This window comes from Cyanistes caeruleus, chromosome 34 (assembly GCF_971803275.1).
Source record: "Cyanistes caeruleus chromosome 34, bCyaCae1.hap1.1, whole genome shotgun sequence".
NCBI lineage: Eukaryota > Metazoa > Chordata > Aves > Passeriformes > Paridae > Cyanistes > Cyanistes caeruleus.
Window position 1 is genome coordinate 1,670,934 of NC_141735.1, and position 20,927 is coordinate 1,691,860.

The following is a 20,927-nucleotide window of genomic DNA, read 5'->3' on the forward strand; positions in this document are numbered from 1 at the left end:
ATTTTTCAGTCGTTTTTTGGGGTCGTTTTGGGTCATTTTTGGGGGATTTCCAGGGATTTTTGGGGTTCTTTCGGTCAATTCGTTGCTGCTTTTGGGGATATTTTGGATTTTAAGAAGAATTTTGGGGGTGTTTTCATCGTTTTGGGGTTATTTGGTAATTTTGGGGTTGTTTTGGTGAAGTTTGGGGCTATTTTGAGTCGTTTGGGAGTTATTTTGGGTGGGGTTTTTTTAGTGCTTTTTGTTAATTATTTTTTTTTGGTTTTTTGATTATTTTTGGATTATTCCGGTGTTTTTTGGGGTTATTTTAGGAATTTGAGGGGTTATTTTGGTCAATTTTGGGGTCATTCCAGGAAATTTGGGGCTACTTTGGTCATTTTGGGAATATTTCAGAGGTTTTTTTCCATAATTCCAGTCATTTTGGGGTTCTTTCATTTTCTGCATTATTTTGGTCATTTTTGGGGTTATTTTTGTCAATTTTCGGGGTTTTTTTGGCTGTTTTGGGGCCATTTGGGGGCCAAATTTTTGGGATTCTTTTGGCCAAATTTTGGGCTTATTTTGGCCATTTTTGGGGTAATTTTGGCCATTTTTGGGTTTATTTTTGCCCAATTTGGGGGTTATTTTTGCCCATTTTTGGGATTATTTTTGTTCATTTTTGGGGTTATTTTTTCCCATTTTTGGGGTTATTTTTGTCCATTTTTGGGGTTATTTTTGCCCATTTTGGGGTCCATTTTTGGGGTTATTTTTGTCCATTCTTGGGGTTATTTTTGCCCATTTTTGGGGTTATTTTGGCTCATTTTGGGGCCCATCCCGGGGGCTCCTCTCGGGGGGGGTTGGGGGTGCAGTGGGGGAGGGGCAGTCGGAGGTAGGTGCTTTAAAGTCCATTTATTTTTGTGTTTTTTGTTATTTTTTTATAAAACCAGGCACATTCAGTCCACGGGACCCAGGGAGGGGCAAAATTTGGGATCTTGGGGGGATTTGGGGAATTTTGGGGGGATCCCCACAGCCCCAAACCCCTCCCCGGTGGCGTTTTGGTGCCAAAAAGGGGCTTTTCTCCCCAAAATCCAACCTCAACCCCTCCCCCACCCCAAAACCCAACCCTGGGGGGGGGAGGGGAGCCAGGGGAAAACCCCAAAATTGGGATTTTTTGCCCCATTTTGTGCCAGCCAGGGAGGGGTGGGGGGAGAATCCCCAAATCCAGGGATTTTGCCCCATTTTGGGGTGGTGGGGGAGGGGTAAGGCCTCTTGGGGGGGGGGAGGGGAGGGGTTGGGAGAATCCTGGGGGGGGGAGGGGAGGGATAAAAATGGGGGAAAAAAGGGGAAAAAAAATCAAAGCGGGAAAAAAACATCAAAAAATGAGGAAAAAAAAGCCCCAAAATCGCCCCGGAATTCCCAAAAAAAAAAAGGGGGGAAAAGGGAAAGTTTGGGAGGGGGAGGGGGGGTGAGATTTGGGGTGAAATCCTGGGAATTGGGGGAGGGGGAAGGGATGAAAGTCACCCCAAAAATGTCACCCTGGGAGGGGTCACCCTAAAAAATGTCAGGAGGGGAAAAAAAATCGGGAAAAAATTGGGAAAAAATTGGGAAAAGGGAAAAAAAGGAATGGAAAAGAATTAAAAATAAAAAAAAAAAAGATGAAAAAAGGTGGGAAAAGGAAAAAAAAGGGAAAAAATGGGAATGAGGGGATCAAACTGAGAAAAATGAAAAAAAAGGGGAATCAAAGAAAAAATAAACAAAAAAAGGGGAAAAAAGGGGGAAAAAAGGAGAAAAAAAGGGGAAAAAGGGGAAAATGAAAGGGGAAAAAAGGAAAATAAAAGGGGAAAAAAAGGAAAATAAAAGGGGAAAAAAAGGGGAAAAAAGGAAAATAAAAGGGGGGAAAAAAGGAAAATAAAAAGGGAAAAAAATAGGGGGAAAAAAAGAAAATAAAAAGGGAAAAAAAGGAAAATAAAAAGGGAAAAAAAGGAGAAAAAAAAATGGAAAAAAAAAAGAAAAAAGGAGGGAAAATGACCCAAAAAAAGGGGGAAAAGCCCCAAAGCTGAGGGGGTGAGGATGAGGAGGAGGAGGAAGAGCAGGATCAGGAGCTGTTCTGGTTCTGGTAAATCGATGCCTTCTCCTTGAGCAGGTCCAGGCAGAGGTGGCAGCTCCAGCTCCCTGCGGGAAAACCGGAGCAGCCTTCGGCCTCAGCTCCTCATCCTCACCCGGGAGCAACAACAGCCCCAGGGCAGGGGGAGGAGGAGGAAGGAAATGAAAAAAGAGGGAAGTGGAGGGAGGAAGAGGAGGGAGAGGAGGGAGAGGAGGAAGAGGAGGGAGAATGAGGGAGAGAAGAAAGAGGAAGAGAAGGAGGAAGAAGAGGAAGAGGAGGAGGAAGAGGAGAAAAGGAAAGGAGGGAGAGGATGGAGAGGAGGAAGAGGGAGAAGAGGAAAAGGAGGAGGAAGAGGAGGGAGAGAAAGAAAAGAAGAAGAGGAGGAGGAGGAGGAGGAGGAGGAGGAGGAAGAGGAGGGAGAGAAAGAAAAGAAGAAGAGGAGGAGGAGGAGGAGGAGGAGGAGGAGGAAGAGGAGGGAGAGAAGAAGAAGGAAGAGGAGGAAGAGGAAGGAGAGGAGGAGGAGAAAGAGGGAGAGGAGGAAGAGGGAGAGGAGGAAGAAGAGAAGAAGAAAGTGGAGGAAGGAAGAGGAGGAGGAAGAGGGAGGGAAGAAAGAGGAAGAAAAGGAGGAAGAGGAGGAGGAAGAGGAGAAAAGGAAAGGAGGGAGAGGAGGAGGAAGAGGAGGAAGAAAGGAGGGAGAGGAGGAGGAAGAGGAGGAAGAAAGGAGGGAGGGAGGGAGGGAGGAAGAAAAGGAGAATAAAGGAAGAGGAGGAAGAGGAGGAAGAGGAGGAAGAGGAGGAAGAGGAGGAAGAGGAGGAAGAGGAGGATTTGGGACAATAAAACCCCTCCCCACATCCCGGAAGGAAAGGCAGGAGGAATCCCGAGGTTTCCCAGCCCGGGGGGGTTTTGGGGTGAAATCCCGAGGGATTGGGAATTCCAGGGGGGGTTTGGGATGGAATCCCAAGGAATTGGGAATTCCAGGGGAGGTTTGGGGTGAAATCCCGAGGGATCTGGAATTCCAGAGGGTGTTTTTGGATGGAATCCCGAGGGATTGGGAATTGCTGAGGCCGGGAAGGGCGGGACTCACCCTCGGGGGGCTCGGCCATGGGCGGGGTCAGGCAGTACATGTGGTACCCGCGGTCGCAGTCGTCACAGAACAGCAGCTGATCCTGCCCCGGGGACATTCCCGATATTCCCAGAATTCCCACTGGGACACCCCCATCATCCCAAAATTCCCACTGGGACATTCCCGAAATTCCCACTGGGATATTCCCGAAATTCCCACCGGGACACTCCCATCATCCCAAAATTCCCACTGGGACATTTCCCATCATCCCAAAATTCCCACCGGGACATTCCCAAAATTCCCACTGGGACATTTCCCATCATCCCAAAATTCCCACTGGGACATTCCCAAAATTCCCAGGTGATTTTGTGCCCTCCCAGGTGATTTTGGGTCACTCCCAGGTGATTTTGGGTCACTCCCAGGTGATTTTGGGTTCATTCCCAGGTGATTTTGGGTCACTCCCAGGTGATTTTGGGCCATTCCCAGGTGATTTTGGGACATTCCCAGGTGATTTTGTGCCCTCCCAGGTGATTTTGGGTCACTCCCAGGTGATTTTGGGACATTCCCAGGTGATTTTGGGTCCCTCCCAGGTGATTTTGGGTTCATTCCAAGGTGATTTTGTGCCCTCCCAGGTGATTTTGTGCCCTCCCAGTGATTTTGGGTCACTCCCAGGTGATTTTGGGCCCTCCCAGGTGATTTTGGGTCACTCCCAGGTGATTTTGGGCCATTCCCAGGTGATTTTGGGCCATTCCCAGGTGATTTTGGGTCACTCCCAGGTGATTTTGTGCCCTCCCAGTGATTTTGGGCCATTCCCAGGTGATTTTGGGTCACTCCCAGGTGATTTTGGGGCTCTCACGTCGTTCTCGGAGGTGCCGCAGATGTTGCAGCACTTGCACTCGATGCACTGCCAGCGGTACGTCTTCACTGCTGCCATCATCACCGGCGTGAACTGCAGGCACGACGGGTGGCCTGGGGACATTGGGGACATTGGGGACACCCCAGGGACACCCCAAGGACACCCCAGGGACACCCCAGGGACACCCCAGGGACACAGGGATATGGGACACAGGGAACGTCTTCACCGCTGCCATCATCACTGGCGTGAACTGCAGGCACGACGGGTGGCCTGGGGACATTGGGGACATTGGGGACATTGGGGACACCCCAAGAACACCCCAGGGACACCCCAGGGACACCCCAGGGACACCCCAGGGACACAGGGAACGTCTTCACCGCTGCCATCATCACCGGCGTGAACTGCAGGCACGACGGGTGGCCTGGGGACATTGGGGACACCCCAGGGACACCCCAAGGACACCCCAGGGACATTGGGGACACCCCAAGGACACCCCAGGGACACAGGGATATGGGACACAGGGAACGTCTTCACCGCTGCCATCATCACCAGTGTGAACTGCGGGCACGACGGGTGGCCTGGGGACATTGGGGACATTGGGGACACCCGGGGACACCCCAGGGACACAGGACAGGACAGGAGAGACATCACTGGGGACATGGGGACACAGGGACATTGGGGACACAGGACACAGGGACACTGGGGACACAGGACACAGGGACACTGGGGACATTGGGGACACAGGGACATGGGGACACAGGGACACTGGGGACATCTGGGGACATGGGGGACACAGGACAGGACAGGAGGGACATCTCTGGGGACATGGGGACAGGACAGGACACAGGGACATTGGGGACACAGGACACAGGGACACAGGACACAGGGACATGGGGACACAGGACACAGGGACATGGGGACACAGGGACATGAGGACATTGGGGACATTGGGGACACAGGGACATGGGGACATTGGGGACACTGGGGACACAAGGACATGAGGACATTGGGGACATTGGGGACACAGGACAGGACACAGGACACAGGGACATGAGGACATTGGGGACATGGGGACACAGGGACATGAGGACACAGGGACATGAGGACATTGGGGACACAGGACACAGGGACATTGGGGACACAGGGACATGAGGACATTGGGGACATGGGGACACAGGCCAGGATGGCCACGTGGGGCCGTGCAGGGACAGGGGCCAGGCCTGGGCGGGGCAGGGCTGAGATCGCCTCTCCCGGCGGGATAAAAACAGCGGGGTCGGACATTCCGGACAATTCCAGCATTGCCCATTGATCCATCGGCCACTGGATCCACGATCCCAAACACCCCAATCCATGAGCAAACCCTTGGATCCACGATCCCAAACACCCCCAATCCATGAGGAAACCCTTGGATCCACGATCCCAAAGATCCCCAATCCATGAGGAAACCCTTGGATCCACGATCCCAAAGATCCCCAATCCATGAGGAAACCCTTGGATCCACGATCCCAAAGATCCCCAATCCATGAGGAAACCCTTGGATCCACGATCCCAAACACCCCCAATCCATGAGCAAACCCTTGGATCCAGGATCCCAAACACCCCAATCCCTGAGCAAACCCTTGGATCCACAATCCCAAAGATCCTCAATCCATGAGGAAACCCTTGGATCCACGATCCCAAAGATCCCAAATCCATGAGGAAACCCTTGGATCCGGGATCCCAAACACCCCCAATCCATGAGGAAACCCTTGGATCCAGGATCCCAAACACCCCAATCCATGACCAAACCCTTGGATCCAGGATCCCAAACACCCCCAATCCCCGAGGAAACCCTTGGATCCACTATCCCAAAGATCCCCAATCCATGAGGAAATCCTTGGATCCACGATCCCAAACACCCCCCAATCCACGAGCAAACCCTTGGATCCAGGATCCCAAACACCCCCAATCCATGAGGAAACCCTTGGATCCACGATCCCAAAGATCTCAAATCCATGAGGAAACCCTTGGATCCATGATCCCAAAGATCCTCCCCAACCCATGAGCAAACCCTTGGATCCAGGATCCCAAACACCCCCAATCCATGAGGAAACCCTTGGATCCACGATCCCAAAGATCTCAAATCCACAATGAAACCCATGGATTCACGATCCCCCAGTCCACGAGCAAACCCTTGGATCCATGATCCAAGATCCCAAAGATCTCCAATCCATGATGAAACCCATGGATCCATGATCCCAAAGATCTCCAATCCATGAGGAAACCCTTGGATCCACGATCCATGATCCCAAATCCATGAGCAAACCCTTGGATCCAGGATCCCAAACACCCCCAATCCCCGAGGAAACCCTTGGATCCACGATCCCAAAGATCCCAAATCCATGAGGAAACCCTTGGATCCACGATCCCAAAGATCCCAAATCCCCGAGGAAAACCTTGGATCCATGATCCATGATCCCAAATCCATGACCAAACCCTTGGATCCATGATCCCAAAGATCCTCAATCCATGAGGAAACCCTTGGATCCAGGATCCCAAAGATCCCAAATCCATGAGGAAACCCTTGGATCCAGGATCCATGATCCCAAATCCATGACCAAACCCTTGGATCCATGATCCCAAAGATCTCCAATCCACGATGAAACCCTTGGATCCAGGATCCATGATCCCAAATCCATGAGGAAACCCTTGGATCCAGGATCCATGATCCCAAATCCATGAGGAAACCCTTGGATCCATGATCCATGATCCCAAATCCATGAGGAAACCCTTGGATCCAGGATCCCAAGGACCCCAATCCATGAGGAAACCCTTGGATCCATGATCCATGATCCCAAATCCATGAGGAAACCCTTGGATCCCAGATCCCAAGGACCCCCAACCCCCGAGGAAAGCCCTGGGCGCCCCCAGCCCCATCCCGCGCTCACCGGAGCGGCCGCAGTCGGAGCAGGACACCAGCTCCTCGGGCTGTCCCGTCTTCTTGTTGATCTTGGAGTCTCCCAGGCAGAAATCGCAGTAATTGTTGGGAAGCGCCAATCCATCGGGACCTTTCTTGGCTGGAAAAGCCGAGCTGGGATCAGGGCTGGGATCAGGGCTGGGATCCCAGCCCTTCCCGAGCCCAATTCCCGAGGTTTTCCCGGGGTTTTTTCCCCCTCACATTTCTGCTCCTCGGAGCGCTGGGAGACGGGAGTGGGGGGCTGGGAGTCGTCCTTGTCGTCTCCCTCCTCCTCGGCCAGGTGGGAATGGGCGTAGTGGTAGCTCAGCCCCGGGCGGTTCTTGTAGCGCTTCCCGCAGACTGCCGAGGAAATCCGGGAAAAATCCGGGGAAAATCCCGGAAAAATCCCGGGAAAAATCCCGCTTAGGGACCGGCCAGGGGAGGGAAATCCCAAATCCCGGCCCCTCCGGAGCTGATCCCGGAGCTGGGCTGGGAGAGATCCCTGCTGAGCCCAGAGGGGCGGGAATCGGGTAAAAACACCCGGAATTCCTGAGGAATTCCAGAGGAATTCCCTGGGATCCCTAAGGAATTGTAGGCTGAAGTCCCAGGATCTCCAAGGAATTGCAGGTATGAGGAATTCCAGGTAAATTCCCCAGGATTCCAAAGGAATTCCAGGTAAATTCCCCAGGATTCCAGAGGAATTCCAGGTAAATTCCTTGGGATTCCAAAGGAATTCCAGGTAAATTCCCCAGGATTCCAAAGGAATTCCAGGTAAATTCTCCAGGATTCCAAAGGAATTCCAGGTAAATTCTCCAGGATTCCAAAGGAATTCCAGGTAAATTCCCTGGGATTCCAGAGGAATTCCAGGTAAATTCCCCAGGATTCCAAAGGAATTCCAGGTAAATTCCTCGGGATTCCAAAGGAATTCCAGGTAAATTCCCCGGGATTCCAAAGGAATTCCAGGTAAATTCCCCGGGAATCAATCCAATGGCAAAATTCCCATTGGGAATGTGTCGGGGAGAGGAAATTCCCACCCCAAAAATTCCCATCCCGAGGTAAAAACCGAGGGAAGTGGAAATTCGGGAATTCTGGGGTTCCAAGGAGGGATTTGGACGCGGTCACGGATCCATCCCGGCTCCTCCAAACCCCAAAATCCATCGCTTTTCCCGTTTCCCATCCCGGAATTTGGGAGATTTCTGCCTCCATCCGTGGATCAGGGAATCGGCTCCGGTTCCCTGGCGCTGCTTTTCCAGGTTTTTGGGGTTTTTTTGGGGAATTTTTCCTTATCCAAGGACACCCCAAAATCCCTTTCCAGCCCCGTTTTGGGGACGAGCCCGGATCCGGCTCCTTCCCAACCCGAGGAATTGGGATCAAATCCCAAAAAAGCAGCGCCGGAGTCGGAATTCCAGACCTTTCCCAACGTGTTTTCCCTGCTTTTCTCCCTAAATCGGGAAGGAGCCGCTTTTGGGATGAGATTTCCCGGTTTTGGGGCTTTTCCGGAACCCCACGGAAATTCCCGGATCCGCTTCCACCTCCGGATCCCTCCCCGGAGCGTGGAAAAATCAGGGAAGAAGCGGCTGGATGCGGGAAAGCTGAACTTCCAAAGGGAGGTCGGCTCCGGCTGCCCACGCCGGATTTTTGGGATAAAAACCACGGGAATCGCTCTGGGATCTTTTGGGAAAACGGGATTGGAGCAGCACTGAGGAAAAAAACAGCAATTCCAGAGGGATTCCCCGTGTTCCAAAATCACTTTTTTCCCCCCCAAAAAAAATCCTCCGGGACAACTCTGGAATTCTCCCGGAGCTGAGGGAGAAGAACCTCGGGAATATCCCAAATTCCCCATCCCCATCCCGATTTTTCCAGGCCTTTTTTAAGGCCGAACCCCTGAGGTTTGGAGGCGGGGGAGCTCCGGAGGCGGCGGCGTTTCCCGGGATTCGGGATCCGGATGGAAGCTCCGTGTTTTTCCCGCCGCTGGGCTCCGCGGGGGGGGGGTTTAAATCTTTGTTTTCCCGGCCTCATTCCCTGCTGGAAAAGCGTCAGGGAGCCGGAGCGGGGCTGACGTCGCTCCCGTGGCCTTTTGGCTTCTCCCTCCCCCCTCTCCCATCCCGGGGGCTCCGCAGGGGGAGATCGGAATTCTCATTATTATTATTATTATTTTTTTTTGGGAATAGGGAGTGGAAAAAAAATTAAAAAAAAAACAATAAGAACAGGAGGGAAAAAGGGAAAGGGGAAAAAAAAAAAGGAGGAAAAGCAGGAAAAACGAGCAGAGAGAGAGCGGAACTACCTCGGTCGGGAGGTTTCAAGGAATGCTTTTGTTTGTAACTGTCTGAAACACAGAAAGAGAAGTCGTGAGAGGACACGGACACACACGGAAATCCGGGAATAAAGGGCAGGAAAAGCTGGAGCTCAGGGAGCCGGGGGGAGAATTAGTGCTGGGAAGTGGCAGGACAGGAGGTGGGGGGGGGGGAAAAAAAAAAGAGAGGAAAAGGAGGCGGAAAAGCTTCCCTGATCCCGTTATCCCGGCGGGTTCCCGCGCGCGGCGCCGGCAGGGACGGAATTCCCGCTGCCGGGGCTCTCCCGGATGTCCCCGCTCCGGAAGGGAGGGCTGGGAATGGCTCCCAGGGATTCGGATCCGACTGGAAAACCGCTGGGATCCAGGGGAGGGGATTGCCCGGACTTTGGGAAGTTTTTCCTGGTTTTTTTTTTAATCCTGGTTTTTTTTTAATCCTGGTTTATTTTTTTTTTTTCCTGCTGTTTAAAGCCTCGGTGGTTTCCCGGTTATTCCCGGTGGGAAAACTCCACGGGGGAGGGAGGGAATTGGGGGCTGGAATTCCGGGATGCTCCCGGCACTCACTGTCGCACGCGTAGGGTTTGTCCCGGTCCTCCAGGATGGCGGCGTCCAGCTTCTTCCGAGCGCCTCCCACGCCTTTTCCCTGCGGAAAAATCCGGGATTTGAGGCAAAAACCGGGATGGGGAGCGGGGCAAGGACGGCTCCAGGCGGTGGGAAGGGCCCAGGAGCCACAAGAAATCCTCGGGAATTGGGGAAAAAGGAGGAGAATCCCGTTTTTTCCCTCGCCGAGATGGGATTTTCCAGGAATTCCCTGGAATTGTCTCACCTTGGCCTTGCCCTTCCCTCGGCGCTTGGGCGTGTCCTCCTCGTAATCCTCGTCGTCCAAATCGTCCAGGAAATCGTCCGGCTCCAGGATCCGCTGGGAAGGAGAGGAAGGGGTTAACGGGGGAAAAATGGCGAGAAAAACGGCGGGAAAAACGGCGGGAAAAACAGCGGGAAAAATGGCGGGAAAAATGGGAAAAACAGCAGAAAAAACGGCGGGAAAAATGGGAAATACGGCGGGAAAAACGGCGGGAAAAATGGCGGGAAAAATGGCGGGAAAAATGGAGGGAAAAACGGCGGGAAAAATGGCGGGAAAAACGGTGGGAAAACCGGCGGGAAAAACAGCAGGAAAAATGGGAAAAACGGCGGGAAAAATAGTGGGAAAAATGGGAAAAACAGCAGAAAAAACGGTGGGAAAAATGGGAAAAACAGCAGAAAAAACGATGGGAAAAACGGCGGGAAAAATGGGAAGAATGGCGGGAAAAACGGTGGGAAAAACGGCAGGAAAAACGGTGGGAAAAATGGGAAAAACAGCCGGAAAAATGGGAAAAATCGCAGGAAAAGCAGCGGGAAAAACAGCGGGAAAAACAGCGGGAAAAAATGGGAAAAACAGTGGGGAAAAATGGGAAAAACAGCGGGGAAAACAGTGGGAAAAAGAGCAGGAAAAAGAGCGGGAAAAATGGGGAAAACAGTGGGAAAACACTGGGAAATTCCCTCCTTTTGGCTCCGGAATGTTCTTCCCTCTCCCACTAAATCCATCCCAAAGCCGAAAATCCACGTCCGGAGCAAGAAAGGGGGGGGAAATCTGAGTCTGTGCCCCGGAATTCCCGGTTCCCATCCCGGAATTCCTGGTTCCCATCCCGGAATTCCCCGTTCCTGGTTGGAATTCCTGGTTCCCCATGTGGAATTCCCGGTTCCCAGTGCAGAATCCCCGGCTCCCATCCCAGAATTCCCAGTTCCTGGTGTGGAATTCCCAGTTCCCGGTGCGGAATTCCTGTCTCCCAGCCCGGAATTCCCAGTTCCCGGTGCGGAATTCCCGTCTCCCAGCGCGGAATTCCCAGTTCCCAGTGCAGAATTCCCGGTTCCCGGTGCAGAATTCCCGTCTCCCAGCCCGGAATTCCCGGTTCCCAGCCCGGAATTCCCGGTTCCCAGCCCGGAATTCCCAGTTCCCGGTGCGGAATTCCCGTCTCCCAGCCCGGAATTCCCGGTTCCCAGCCCGGAATTCCCGTCTCCCAGCCCGGAATTCCCGGTTCCCGGTGCGGAATTCCCATCTCCCAGCCTGGAATTCCCGGTTCCCTGTGTGGAATTCCCGGTTCCCGGCGCGGAATTCCCGTCTCCCACCCTGGAATTCCCGTCTCCCAGCCCGGAATTCCCGGTTCCCGGTGCGGAATTCCTAGTTCCTGGTGTGGAATTCCCAGTTCCCAGTGCAGAATTCCCGTCTCCCAGCCCGGAATTCCCGGTTCCCAGTGCAGAATTCCCGTCTCCCACCCCGGAATTCCCGTCTCCCAGCCCGGAATCCCCGGTTCCCAGCCCGGAATCCCGGGATCACCTTCCGCGCGCGGCTGTTGGTGACCGGGAACTCTCCCAGGCTGTCGTCGTCCATCCTGGGGTCGGGCAGGGAGCGCTTCTCCAGAGGGTCCGTCCTCAGCAGCGCCTCCAGGCTGCTCCCGTCCTGCGACAGCAGCCCCTCCTTCTTCAGAGCCTGCTCCGCGTCTGCCGGGAAACGGGAAACGGGAAATGGGGAAAAACGGGGGGAAATGGGAAAATGGGAAAAGGGGAAATGGGAAATGGGGAAAAACGGGGGGAAATGGGAATGGGAATGGGGAAAAACGGGGGGAAAATGGGGGGAAACGGGAATGGGAAATGGGGAAAAACGGGGGGAAAACGGGAAATGGGGAAAAACGGGGGGAAACGGGAAAATGGGAAATGGGAAAAACGGGGGGAAAACAGGAAAATGGGAAATGGGGAAAAACGGGGGGAAATGGGAATGGGAATGGGGAAAAACGGGGGGAAAACGGGGGGAAACGGGAATGGGAAATAGGGAAAAACGGGGGGAAACGGGAAATGGGAAATGGGAAAAATGGGGGGAAAACGGGAAATGGGGAAAAATGGGAGGAAAACGGGAAATGGGAAATGGGGAAAAACGAGGGGAAAACGGGAAAATGGGAAATGGGGAAAAACGGGGGGAAAACGGGGGGAAAATGGGAAATGGGAAATGGGGAAAAACGGGGGGAAATGGGAATGGGAAATGGGGAAAACGGGGAAATGGGAAATGGGGAAAAACGGGGAAAATGGGAAATGGGGAAAAACGGGGGGAAAACAGGAAAAAACGGGGAAATGGGGAAAAACGGGGGGAAAACGGGGGGAAAACGGGAAAATGAGAAATGGGGAAAAACGGGGGGAAAACGGGAAAATGAGAAATGGGGAAAAACGGGGGGAAAACGGGAATGGGAAATGGGGAAAATGGGGAAAAACGGGGAAATGGGAAATGGGGAAAATGGGGAAAACGGGGGGAAAACAGGGAAAATGGGGGGGAAATGGGGGGAAAAATGGGGAAAATGGGGAAAATGGGGAAATGGGAAATGGGGGGAAAAACGGGGAAAATGGGAAAAATGGGGAATGGGGAAAATGGGAAAAATGGGGGGAAAAATGGGGGGAAAATGGGTAAAATGGGGGGAAAAAACGGAGAAAATGGGGAAAACGGGGGGAAAAATGGGGAAAATGGGGGGGAAAATGTGAAAAATGGGAAAGAAGAGGGGGAAATGGGGGGAAAAATGGGGAAAAATGGAGACAAAAACGGGGGAAAAATGGGTAAGAAATGGGGAAGAAATGGGAAAAAAGGGAAAAAATGGGTGAAAATGCGGAAAAACAGGGAAAAATGGGTAAAAGAGGGGAAAAACCCAGGGAAAAACAGGAAAAAATTGGGGAAAAGCGAGGAAAACCACAAAAAAAACGGGAAAGAGGAGGGTGGGTGAGGGATGTTGACGGATCCGGGGCGGAATTCCCAGGAATTCAGCAGGGAGGGGTTGGAATTACCGGGTTTGATGGAAGGGAAGGAGAGCCGGGGATCCTCCGGGGGGTGAGCGCGGCGTTTCTTGCGCCAGCGCCGCGCCGGGTACGAGTAGAGCTGCCCGGCCGCCAAACCTGCGGAGAAATCCCGGGAAAATGCCCAAAATCGGGTCAGGACAGGGACAAAACTCCTGGGAATTATCCCAGGCTGGGAGGAAACGCTCCCAACTTCCCCGAGGAACAATTCCCTCCCCGCCGCTTTCCCGGTTTTCCCGTCGTTTCCCGGTGATTCTCCCCGGGTTTTCCCAGGGTTTTCCATCATTCTCCAATCGTTTTTCCAGGGTTTCCTCGCTCTTTCCCTCTTTTTTCCTCTTGTTTCCCTGTTGTTTCCCATCGTTTCCCTGTTTTTCCCGCTGTTCTCCGGCTGTTTCCCATCATTCTCCCATTGTTTTCCCATCCTTCTCCCATTCCCATCATTCCCAGCTCCCATTGTTTCCCGTCATTCTCACATTCCCATCCTTCTCCCACCATTTCCTGCCCTTCCCCCCATCTCCTGTTTTTTGTTTGTGTTTTCCCAATGTTTCCTGGTGTTTCCCGGTGTTTCCCCGGTGTTTCCCAATGTTTCCTGGTGTTTCCCAGTGTTTCCCGGTGTTTCCCTGGTGTTTCCCAGTGTTTCCCAATGTTTCCCAGTGTTCCCCGGTGTTTCCCGGTGTTTTCCCAATGTTTCCCAGTGTTCCCCAGTGTTTCCCGGTGTTTTCCCAATGTTTCCTGGTGTTTCCCAGTGTTTCCTGGTGTTTCCTCAGTGTTTTCCCAGTGTTTCCTCAGTGTTTTCCCAGTGTTTCCCAGTGTTTTCCCAGTGTTTCCCAGGTGTTTCCCAGTGTTTCCCAGGTGTTTCCCGGTGTTTCCCCTGGTGTTTCCTCAGTGTTTCCCCCGTGTTTCCCAATGTTTCCTAGTGTTTCCCAGTGTTTCCCGGTGTTTCCCTGGTGTTTCCCAGTGTTTCCCTATGTTTCCCCAATGCTTCCTGGTGTTTCCCAATGTTTCCCAATGTTTCCTGGTGTTTCCCGGTGTTTCCCAGTGTTTCCCGGTGTTCCCCAGCGTTTCCCCAGTGTTTCCCAGTGTTTCCCGGTGTTTCCCGGTGTTTCCTGGTGTTCCCTGGTGTTTCCCTGGTGTTTCCCAATGTTTCCCAGTGTTTTTCCAGTGTTTCCCGGTGTTTCCCCAGCATTTCCCCAGTGTTTCCCTGGTGTTTCCCAGTGTTTTCCCAGTGTTTCCCAATGTTTCCTGGTGTTTCCCGGTGTTCCCCAGCATTTCCCCAGTGTTTCCCTGGTGTTTCCCTGGTGTTTCCCGGTGTTTCCCAGTGTTTCCCAATGTTTCCCAGTGTTTTCCCAGTGTTTCCTGGTGTTTCCCCAGCGTTTCCTCAGTATTTTCCCTGGTGTTCCTCCAATGTGTCCCCAATGTTTCACGGTGTTTCCCCGATGTTTCCCCGATGTTTCCCCCAGCATTTCCCCGGTGTTTCCCGGTGTTCCTGGCCGTGTGCCGGTTCCGTACCGGGCCCGCGGTGCCGTTTCTCCATCCAGATGTAGCAGTTGCTCTGGGCCACGCCGGTCTGGGAGTCCAGGAAGGGCAGGCGGACGCTGCGCTCGGCGCAGAGCCGCGCGTTGTAGCTGTGGCACTGCTCCATGGCGTCCCGGTAGTACTGCTCGCCCAGCCTGGAAACCGCAGACACCGCGTCGGCGCCGCGTCGGCACCGCGTCGGCACCGGGACGGGAATGGGATGGGGATGGGATCCATGGGATGGGATGGGGATGGGATCCATGGGATGGGATGGGATCCATGGGATGGGATGGGATCCATGGGATGGGATGGGAGGGGATCCATGGGATGGGATGGGATCCATGGGATGGGATGGGATCCATGGGATGGGATGGGATGGGATGGGATGAGATCCATGGGATGGGATGGGATGGGATGGGATGGGATCCATGGGATGGGATCCATGGGATGGGATCCATGGGATGGGATGGGGATGGGATCCATGGGATGGGATGGGATGGGATGGGATGAGATCCATGGGATGGGATGGGATGGGATGGGATGGGATCCATGGGATGGGATCCATGGGATGGGATCCATGGGATGGGATGGGGATGGGATCCATGGGATGGGATGGGATGGGATCCATGGGATGGGATGGGATCCATGGGATGGGATGGGATCCATGGGATGGGATGGGATCCAGGGGATGGGATGGGATCCATGGGATGGGATCCATGGGATGGGATGGGGATGGGATCCATGGGATGGGATGGGATCCATGGGATGGGATGGGATCCATGGGATGGGATGGGATCCATGGGATGGGGATGGGATCCATGGGATGGGATGGGATGGGATGGGATCCATGGGATGGGATGGGATCAAGGGGATGGGATGGGATGGGATCCATGGGATGGGATCCATGGGATGGGATGGGAGGGGATCCATGGGATGGGATGGGATGGGATGGGATGGGGATGGGATGGGGATGGGATGGGATCCATGGGAGGGGATGGGGATAGGGATGGAACAGGGATGGGACAGGGACAGGACAGGATCGGCACGGGGATCCACACTGGATCAGTACGGGGATGGGACAGGGACAGGGATGGGATGGGGATGGGAATGGGATGGGATTGGCACGGGGATTGGCACCGGGATCGGGATGGGATTGGCACAGGGATGGGAATGGGATGGGATCGGCAAGGGGATCGGCACAGGGACGGCATGGGGACGGAATGGGATGGGACGGGGACGGGACAGGATCGGCACAGGGATGGGATGCGACGGGACGGGAACGGGATGGGATCGGCACAGGGATGGGATGCGATGGGACGGGAACGGGACGGGATCGGCACAGGGATGGGATGCAATGGGACGGGAACGGGACGGGACAGAATCGGCACGGGGATGGGGTGGGAATGGCTCGGGGACAGGACAGGAACGGCATGGGAATAGGATGGGAATAGGATGGGAATGGGACAGGGAATGGGATGGGAATGGGATGGGGAATGGCACAGGGAATGGCATGGGAGCAGCACAGGGATCAGCAAAGGAATGGCACGGGGATTGGCACAGGAATGGGATGTGAATGGCACAGGGAATGGCACAGGGAATGGCGCGGGAATGCCATGGGAATGCCATGGGAATGGCACAGGAATGCCATGGGGAATGGCACAGGGAATGGCACGGGAATGCCATGGGAATGACACAGGGAATGGCACGGGAATGCCATGGGAATGCCATGGGAATGCCATGGGAATGGCACGGGAATGCCATGGGGAATGGCACAGGAATGCCATGGGGAATGCCATGGGGAATGCCATGGGGAATGCCATGGGGAATGGCACGGGAATGCCATGGGAATGCCATGGGGAATGGCACAGGAATGCCATGGGAATGCCATGGGGAATGCCATGGGAATGACACAGGGAATGGCACAGGAATGGCACGGGAATGCCATGGGAATGGCACGGGAATGCCATGGGGGATGGCACAGGGAATGCCATGGGAATGCCATGGGAATGCCATGGGGAATGCCATGGGGAATGGCACAGGTCAGTGCCAGGATCAGCACTGGGATCAGCACAGGGAATGGATTGGAGCTGGAATCGGTGCCGGGAATGGCACAGGGAACAGCACCGGGAATACCAGGAATGGCACAGGGAATGGCAGGGAATGACACCAGGAATGGCACCAGGAATGGCACCAGGAATGGCACCAGGAATGACACCAGGAATGGCACCAGGAATGGCAGGGAATGACACCAGGAATGGCACCAGGAATGGCACCAGGAATGGCACCAGGAATGGCAGGGAATGACACCAGGAATGGCACCAGGAATGACACCAGGAATGGCACCAGGAATGGCAGGGAATGACACCAGGAATGGCACCAGGAATGGCAGGGAATGACACCAGGAATGGCACCAGGAATGGCACCAGGAATGGCACCAGGAATGGCAGGGAATGACACCAGGAATGGCACCAGGAATGACACCAGGAATGGCACCAGGAATGGCACCAGGAATGGCACCAGGAATGGCAGGGAATGACACCAGGAATGGCACCAGGAATGACACCAGGAATGGCACCAGGAATGGCAGGGAATGACACCAGGAATGGCACCAGGAATGGCACCAGGAATGGCACCAGGAATGGCACCAGGAATGCCGGGATTGCCGCAGGGATCATGGCCCAGCGTGGGGAATGGGGAAACAGGGAAAAGGGAGAACAGGAAGCGCTCAGGGATTGTGCCCCAGGGATGGCAGGGACACCAGGAGAGTGTCAGGGATACAGCTGGAGACATTCAGGGATAAAATCCCAGGGAATATCAGGGATGGAAACCATCAGGAATGCAACTGGAGATGGTCAGGGACAGAACCAGTGCCAGGAACAAAACCAGGGAATAGCAGGGATCCAACTGGAAACCCTCAGGGATCCAACTGGAAACCCCCCGGAATCCAATTGGGAACCCTCAGGGATCCAACTGGAAACTCTCCGGGATCCAACTGGAAACCCCCCGGAATCCAACTGGGAACCCTCAGGGATCCAACTGGAAACCCTCCAGGATCCAACTGGAAACCCCCCGGAATCCAACTGGAAACCCTCCGGGATCCAACTGGAAACTCCCCGGGATCCAACTGGAAACTCCCCGGAATCTAATTGGGAACCCTCAGGGATCCAACTGGAAACTCTCCGGGATCCAACTGGAAACTCTCCGGGATCCAACTGGAAACCCTCAGGAATCCAACTGGGAACCCTCAGGGATCCAACTGGAAACCCCCCGGAATCCAACTGGAAACCCTCAGGGATCCAACTGGGAACCCTCAGGGATCCAACTGGAAACTCTCAGGGATCCAACTGGAAACTCTCCGGAATCCAATTGGGAACCCTCCGGGATCCAACTGGGAACCCTCCGGAATCCAATTGGGAACCTTCCAGGATCCAACTGGAAACCCCCCGGAATCCAACTGGAAACCCCCCGGAATCCAACTGGAAACTCCCCAGGATCCAACTGGAAACCCTCCAGGATCCAACTGGAAACTCCCCAGGATCCAACTGGAAACTCTCCGGAATCCAATTGGGAACCCTCAGGGATCCAACTGGAAACTCTCCGGAATCCAACCGGAAACTCTCCGGGATCCAACTGGAAACCCTCCAGGATCCAACTGGAAACTCCCCAGGATCCAACTGGAAACTCTCCGGAATCCAATTGGGAACCCTCAGGGATCCAACTGGAAACTCTCCGGGATCCAACTGGAAACCCTCAGGGATCCAACTGGAAACTCCCCAGGATCCAACTGGAAACTCCCCGGAATCCAACTGGCGGGATCCAACTGGAAACCCTCCAGGATCCAACTGGAAACTCTCCGGGATCCAACTGGAAACTCTCCAGGATCCAACTGGAAACTCTCCAGGATCCAACTGGAAACTCTCCGGGATCCAACTGGAAACTCTCCGGGATCCAACTGGAAACTCTCCGGGATCCAACTGGAAACTCTCCGGGATCCAACTGGAAACTCTCCAGGATCCAACTGGAAACTCTCCGGGATCCAACTGGAAACTCCCCAGGATCCAACTGGAAACTCTCCGGGATCCAATTGGGAACCTTCCAGGATCCAACTGGAAACTCCCCAGGATCCAACTGGAAACTCCCCAGGATCCAGCTGGAAACTCTCCAGGATCCAACTGGAAACCCTCAGGGATCCAACTGGAAACTCTCCGGGATCCAACTGGAAACTCTCAGGGATCCAACTGGAAACTCTCCGGGATCCAACTGGGAACTCTCCCAGATCCAACTGGAAACTCTCCGGGATCCAGCCGGAAAACAACGGGAATAAAAGTGCCCAACTTCCCATTCCTCGGCTTTCCCAGGACATTCCCAGGGGTGGGAAGGGGAGAGATGGAGCAGAGGGATGGAGAGGGAAGCACAGGGAAAACCAGGAATTCCGAGGGAAATCCAGGGATTTGGAGGGAAGTACAAGGACACACAGGGAAATCCAGGGATTTTCCAGGGAAATACAGGGAAATCCAAGGATTTAGAGGGAAGTACAGGGAAGGCTCGGCCTCTTCAGGACCCTCTGGCTGGGATGCACAGGGGAAGCACAGGGATATTCAGGGATATTTGGGGATTTTCCTGGATGCACAGGTGATCTCCAGGGATTTCCAGGGATATTTGGGGATATTCCTGGATGCACAGGGGATCTCCAGGGATATTGGGGGATGCACAGGGATGCGTTGGGATGACTCCCCCGTCCTTGGCCTCCACAGGACGCTCGCACACGGGAGTTTAGGGACACAGAAGGAGGCACAAAGAGACATCGGGATAAAACAGAGGGAATTTTCCGGCTTTACAGGGATGACCCCCCCCGGCTTTGCCCTCTCCAGGACCCTCATAGGGCCAGACCTGAGGGACCCCTCCCGGACCCTCGGGACCCTCCCAGGCTTCCTCCCCTCAAATCCCTGCGGCCCTCTCGGCGCTGAGGGGGAGATTTGGGGGTGTCCTTAACCTCCTCCTCCCTCAGCAAAGTTCACCCCGAACAATGCGCGCGCGTCGCTTCCCCCCCCCTCCCCTCCCCGCCCACTTGGTCCCGCCCGGAGCGCAGGGGGCGAAGGGGGAGCCCCGCTTCCCGCGCCCGGCCGGGCCGCACCATTCCCGCGCCGCGGGGGGGGGGGGGGGACCGGGCTGAGGGGGGGGGACCCGCACTCACAGCTTGACCACATTCTGAACCACCGCCGCCATCTTGGCTCCGCCGCCGGGGCGCCGCGGGGCGCGTGCGCGGAGGGAGGGCGGGAGGGGCGGGGAGAGGGAGGGGAAGCGAGAAGGAGGAGGGAGAGGGAGGGCGGGAGGAGGAGGAGGAGGAAACGGGGAGGGAGAAGGGCGGGGGGGAGAGGGAGGAGAGGGAGGAGGGAGGGGGGGAAGGGAGCGTGGAGTCCTCCGGGCCGCTGGGCGGCGCTGTGCGCTGCGCGCGTGCGCGGGGAAAAGGCGGGAAAACGGGGAGTGGGGGGGGTACAGGTCTGAGGGGAAAAATGGCGGGAAAAGGATCTGAGGGGAAAAATGGCAGGAAAAGGGTCTGAGGGGGAAAATGCACGGAAAAGGGGAAAATCCGAGAGAAAGGGGCGGATGAAGGTGAGAGAGGGAGGGGATGGGGGTGAAGGAGGGAGGCAGAGTGGGGGATATGGGGGGAAAATCAGGGGGAGATGTAGGGGGGAGGCTGAGGGGGAAAATGGAGGGGGCAGAGTGAGGAGGAAAATGGTGGGAGAAGGAGCGACAAGATGAGGGGAGAATGAGGGAAAAAATGGGAGAGAGCAAGGCGGGAGAGTGAGGGAGAAATGGCCGGAAAGTGAGGGGGAAAACGATGGCAGAGCATGAGGGGGTTTATCCTGGAAAAAGGAGGTTTTAGAGACCCCATTGCTCCCTACAATTCCCTGGAAAGAGTTGGAATGAGGCTGGGGGGGAGATCGCTTCTCCCAGTGGATAAAACAAGACGAAACAGCCTCGAGGTGCAGCAGGGAAGGTTTATGCAGGAAAATTCCTTCATGAAAAGGGTTGTCTTGCCCTGGCACGGGCACTGCTGTTCTGGAATTATCCCAAAAATAACCTGGATGTGGCACGTGGGGACACGGTTCGGGGATTTGATGATCCTGAAGGGCTTTTCCAACCTCAACCTTTCCATGGAAATGGGTGAGAAGAGGGAGAATGGGAAGGGAAATTGGGAAAGGTGTGAGAACAGCGGGAAAGGACGGAGGAGGTTTGGGGGGGGTAAAACAGAAAAAAGGGGTGAGGGTTGGGTGGGAAATGATGGATAAATTGCAGGGAAAGGGAATGAAATGAGGGATA

General features: G+C 54.5%; 1 protein-coding gene across 2 annotated transcripts; it reads right to left on the minus strand.

Moving 5' to 3' along the window:
- Window positions 1–431: 431 nt before the first annotated feature.
- On the minus strand, window positions 432–20,057 carry DPF2 (double PHD fingers 2). 2 transcript variants are annotated; one of them, XM_086870892.1, is made up of 12 exons: window positions 19,798–20,057; window positions 14,598–14,758; window positions 13,080–13,187; window positions 11,593–11,756; window positions 10,048–10,140; window positions 9,786–9,864; window positions 9,216–9,257; window positions 7,154–7,291; window positions 6,924–7,052; window positions 3,997–4,109; window positions 3,162–3,243; window positions 432–2,145 (listed from the first exon to the last, which is right to left on the minus strand). In XM_086870892.1, the coding sequence occupies exons 1-12, from the start codon at window positions 19,827–19,829 to the stop codon at window positions 2,069–2,071; spliced, it is 1,218 nt and encodes a 405-aa protein (XP_086727018.1). In that variant the 5' UTR covers window positions 19,830–20,057; the 3' UTR covers window positions 432–2,068. The 2 variants fall into 2 exon arrangements, with proteins under 2 accessions (XP_086727018.1, XP_086727019.1); XM_086870893.1 differs by lacking the exon at window positions 9,216–9,257 and having other exon boundaries at window positions 19,798–20,049.
- Window positions 20,058–20,927: the final 870 nt, after the last annotated feature.

Bases quoted from the DNA above. Each gene is read 5' to 3' on its own strand.
- DPF2 (XM_086870892.1), bottom strand. From the start codon at position 19,829: ATGGCGGCGGTGGTTCAGAATGTGGTCAAGCT. The intron at 13,188-14,597 runs GTACGGAACCGG...ATTTCTCCGCAG, and splicing joins GAAACGGCACCGCGGGCCCG to GTTTGGCGGCCGGGCAGCTC. The intron at 4,110-6,923 runs GTGAGCGCGGGA...CAATGTCCCCAG, and splicing joins CTCCGACTGCGGCCGCTCCG to GCCACCCGTCGTGCCTGCAG.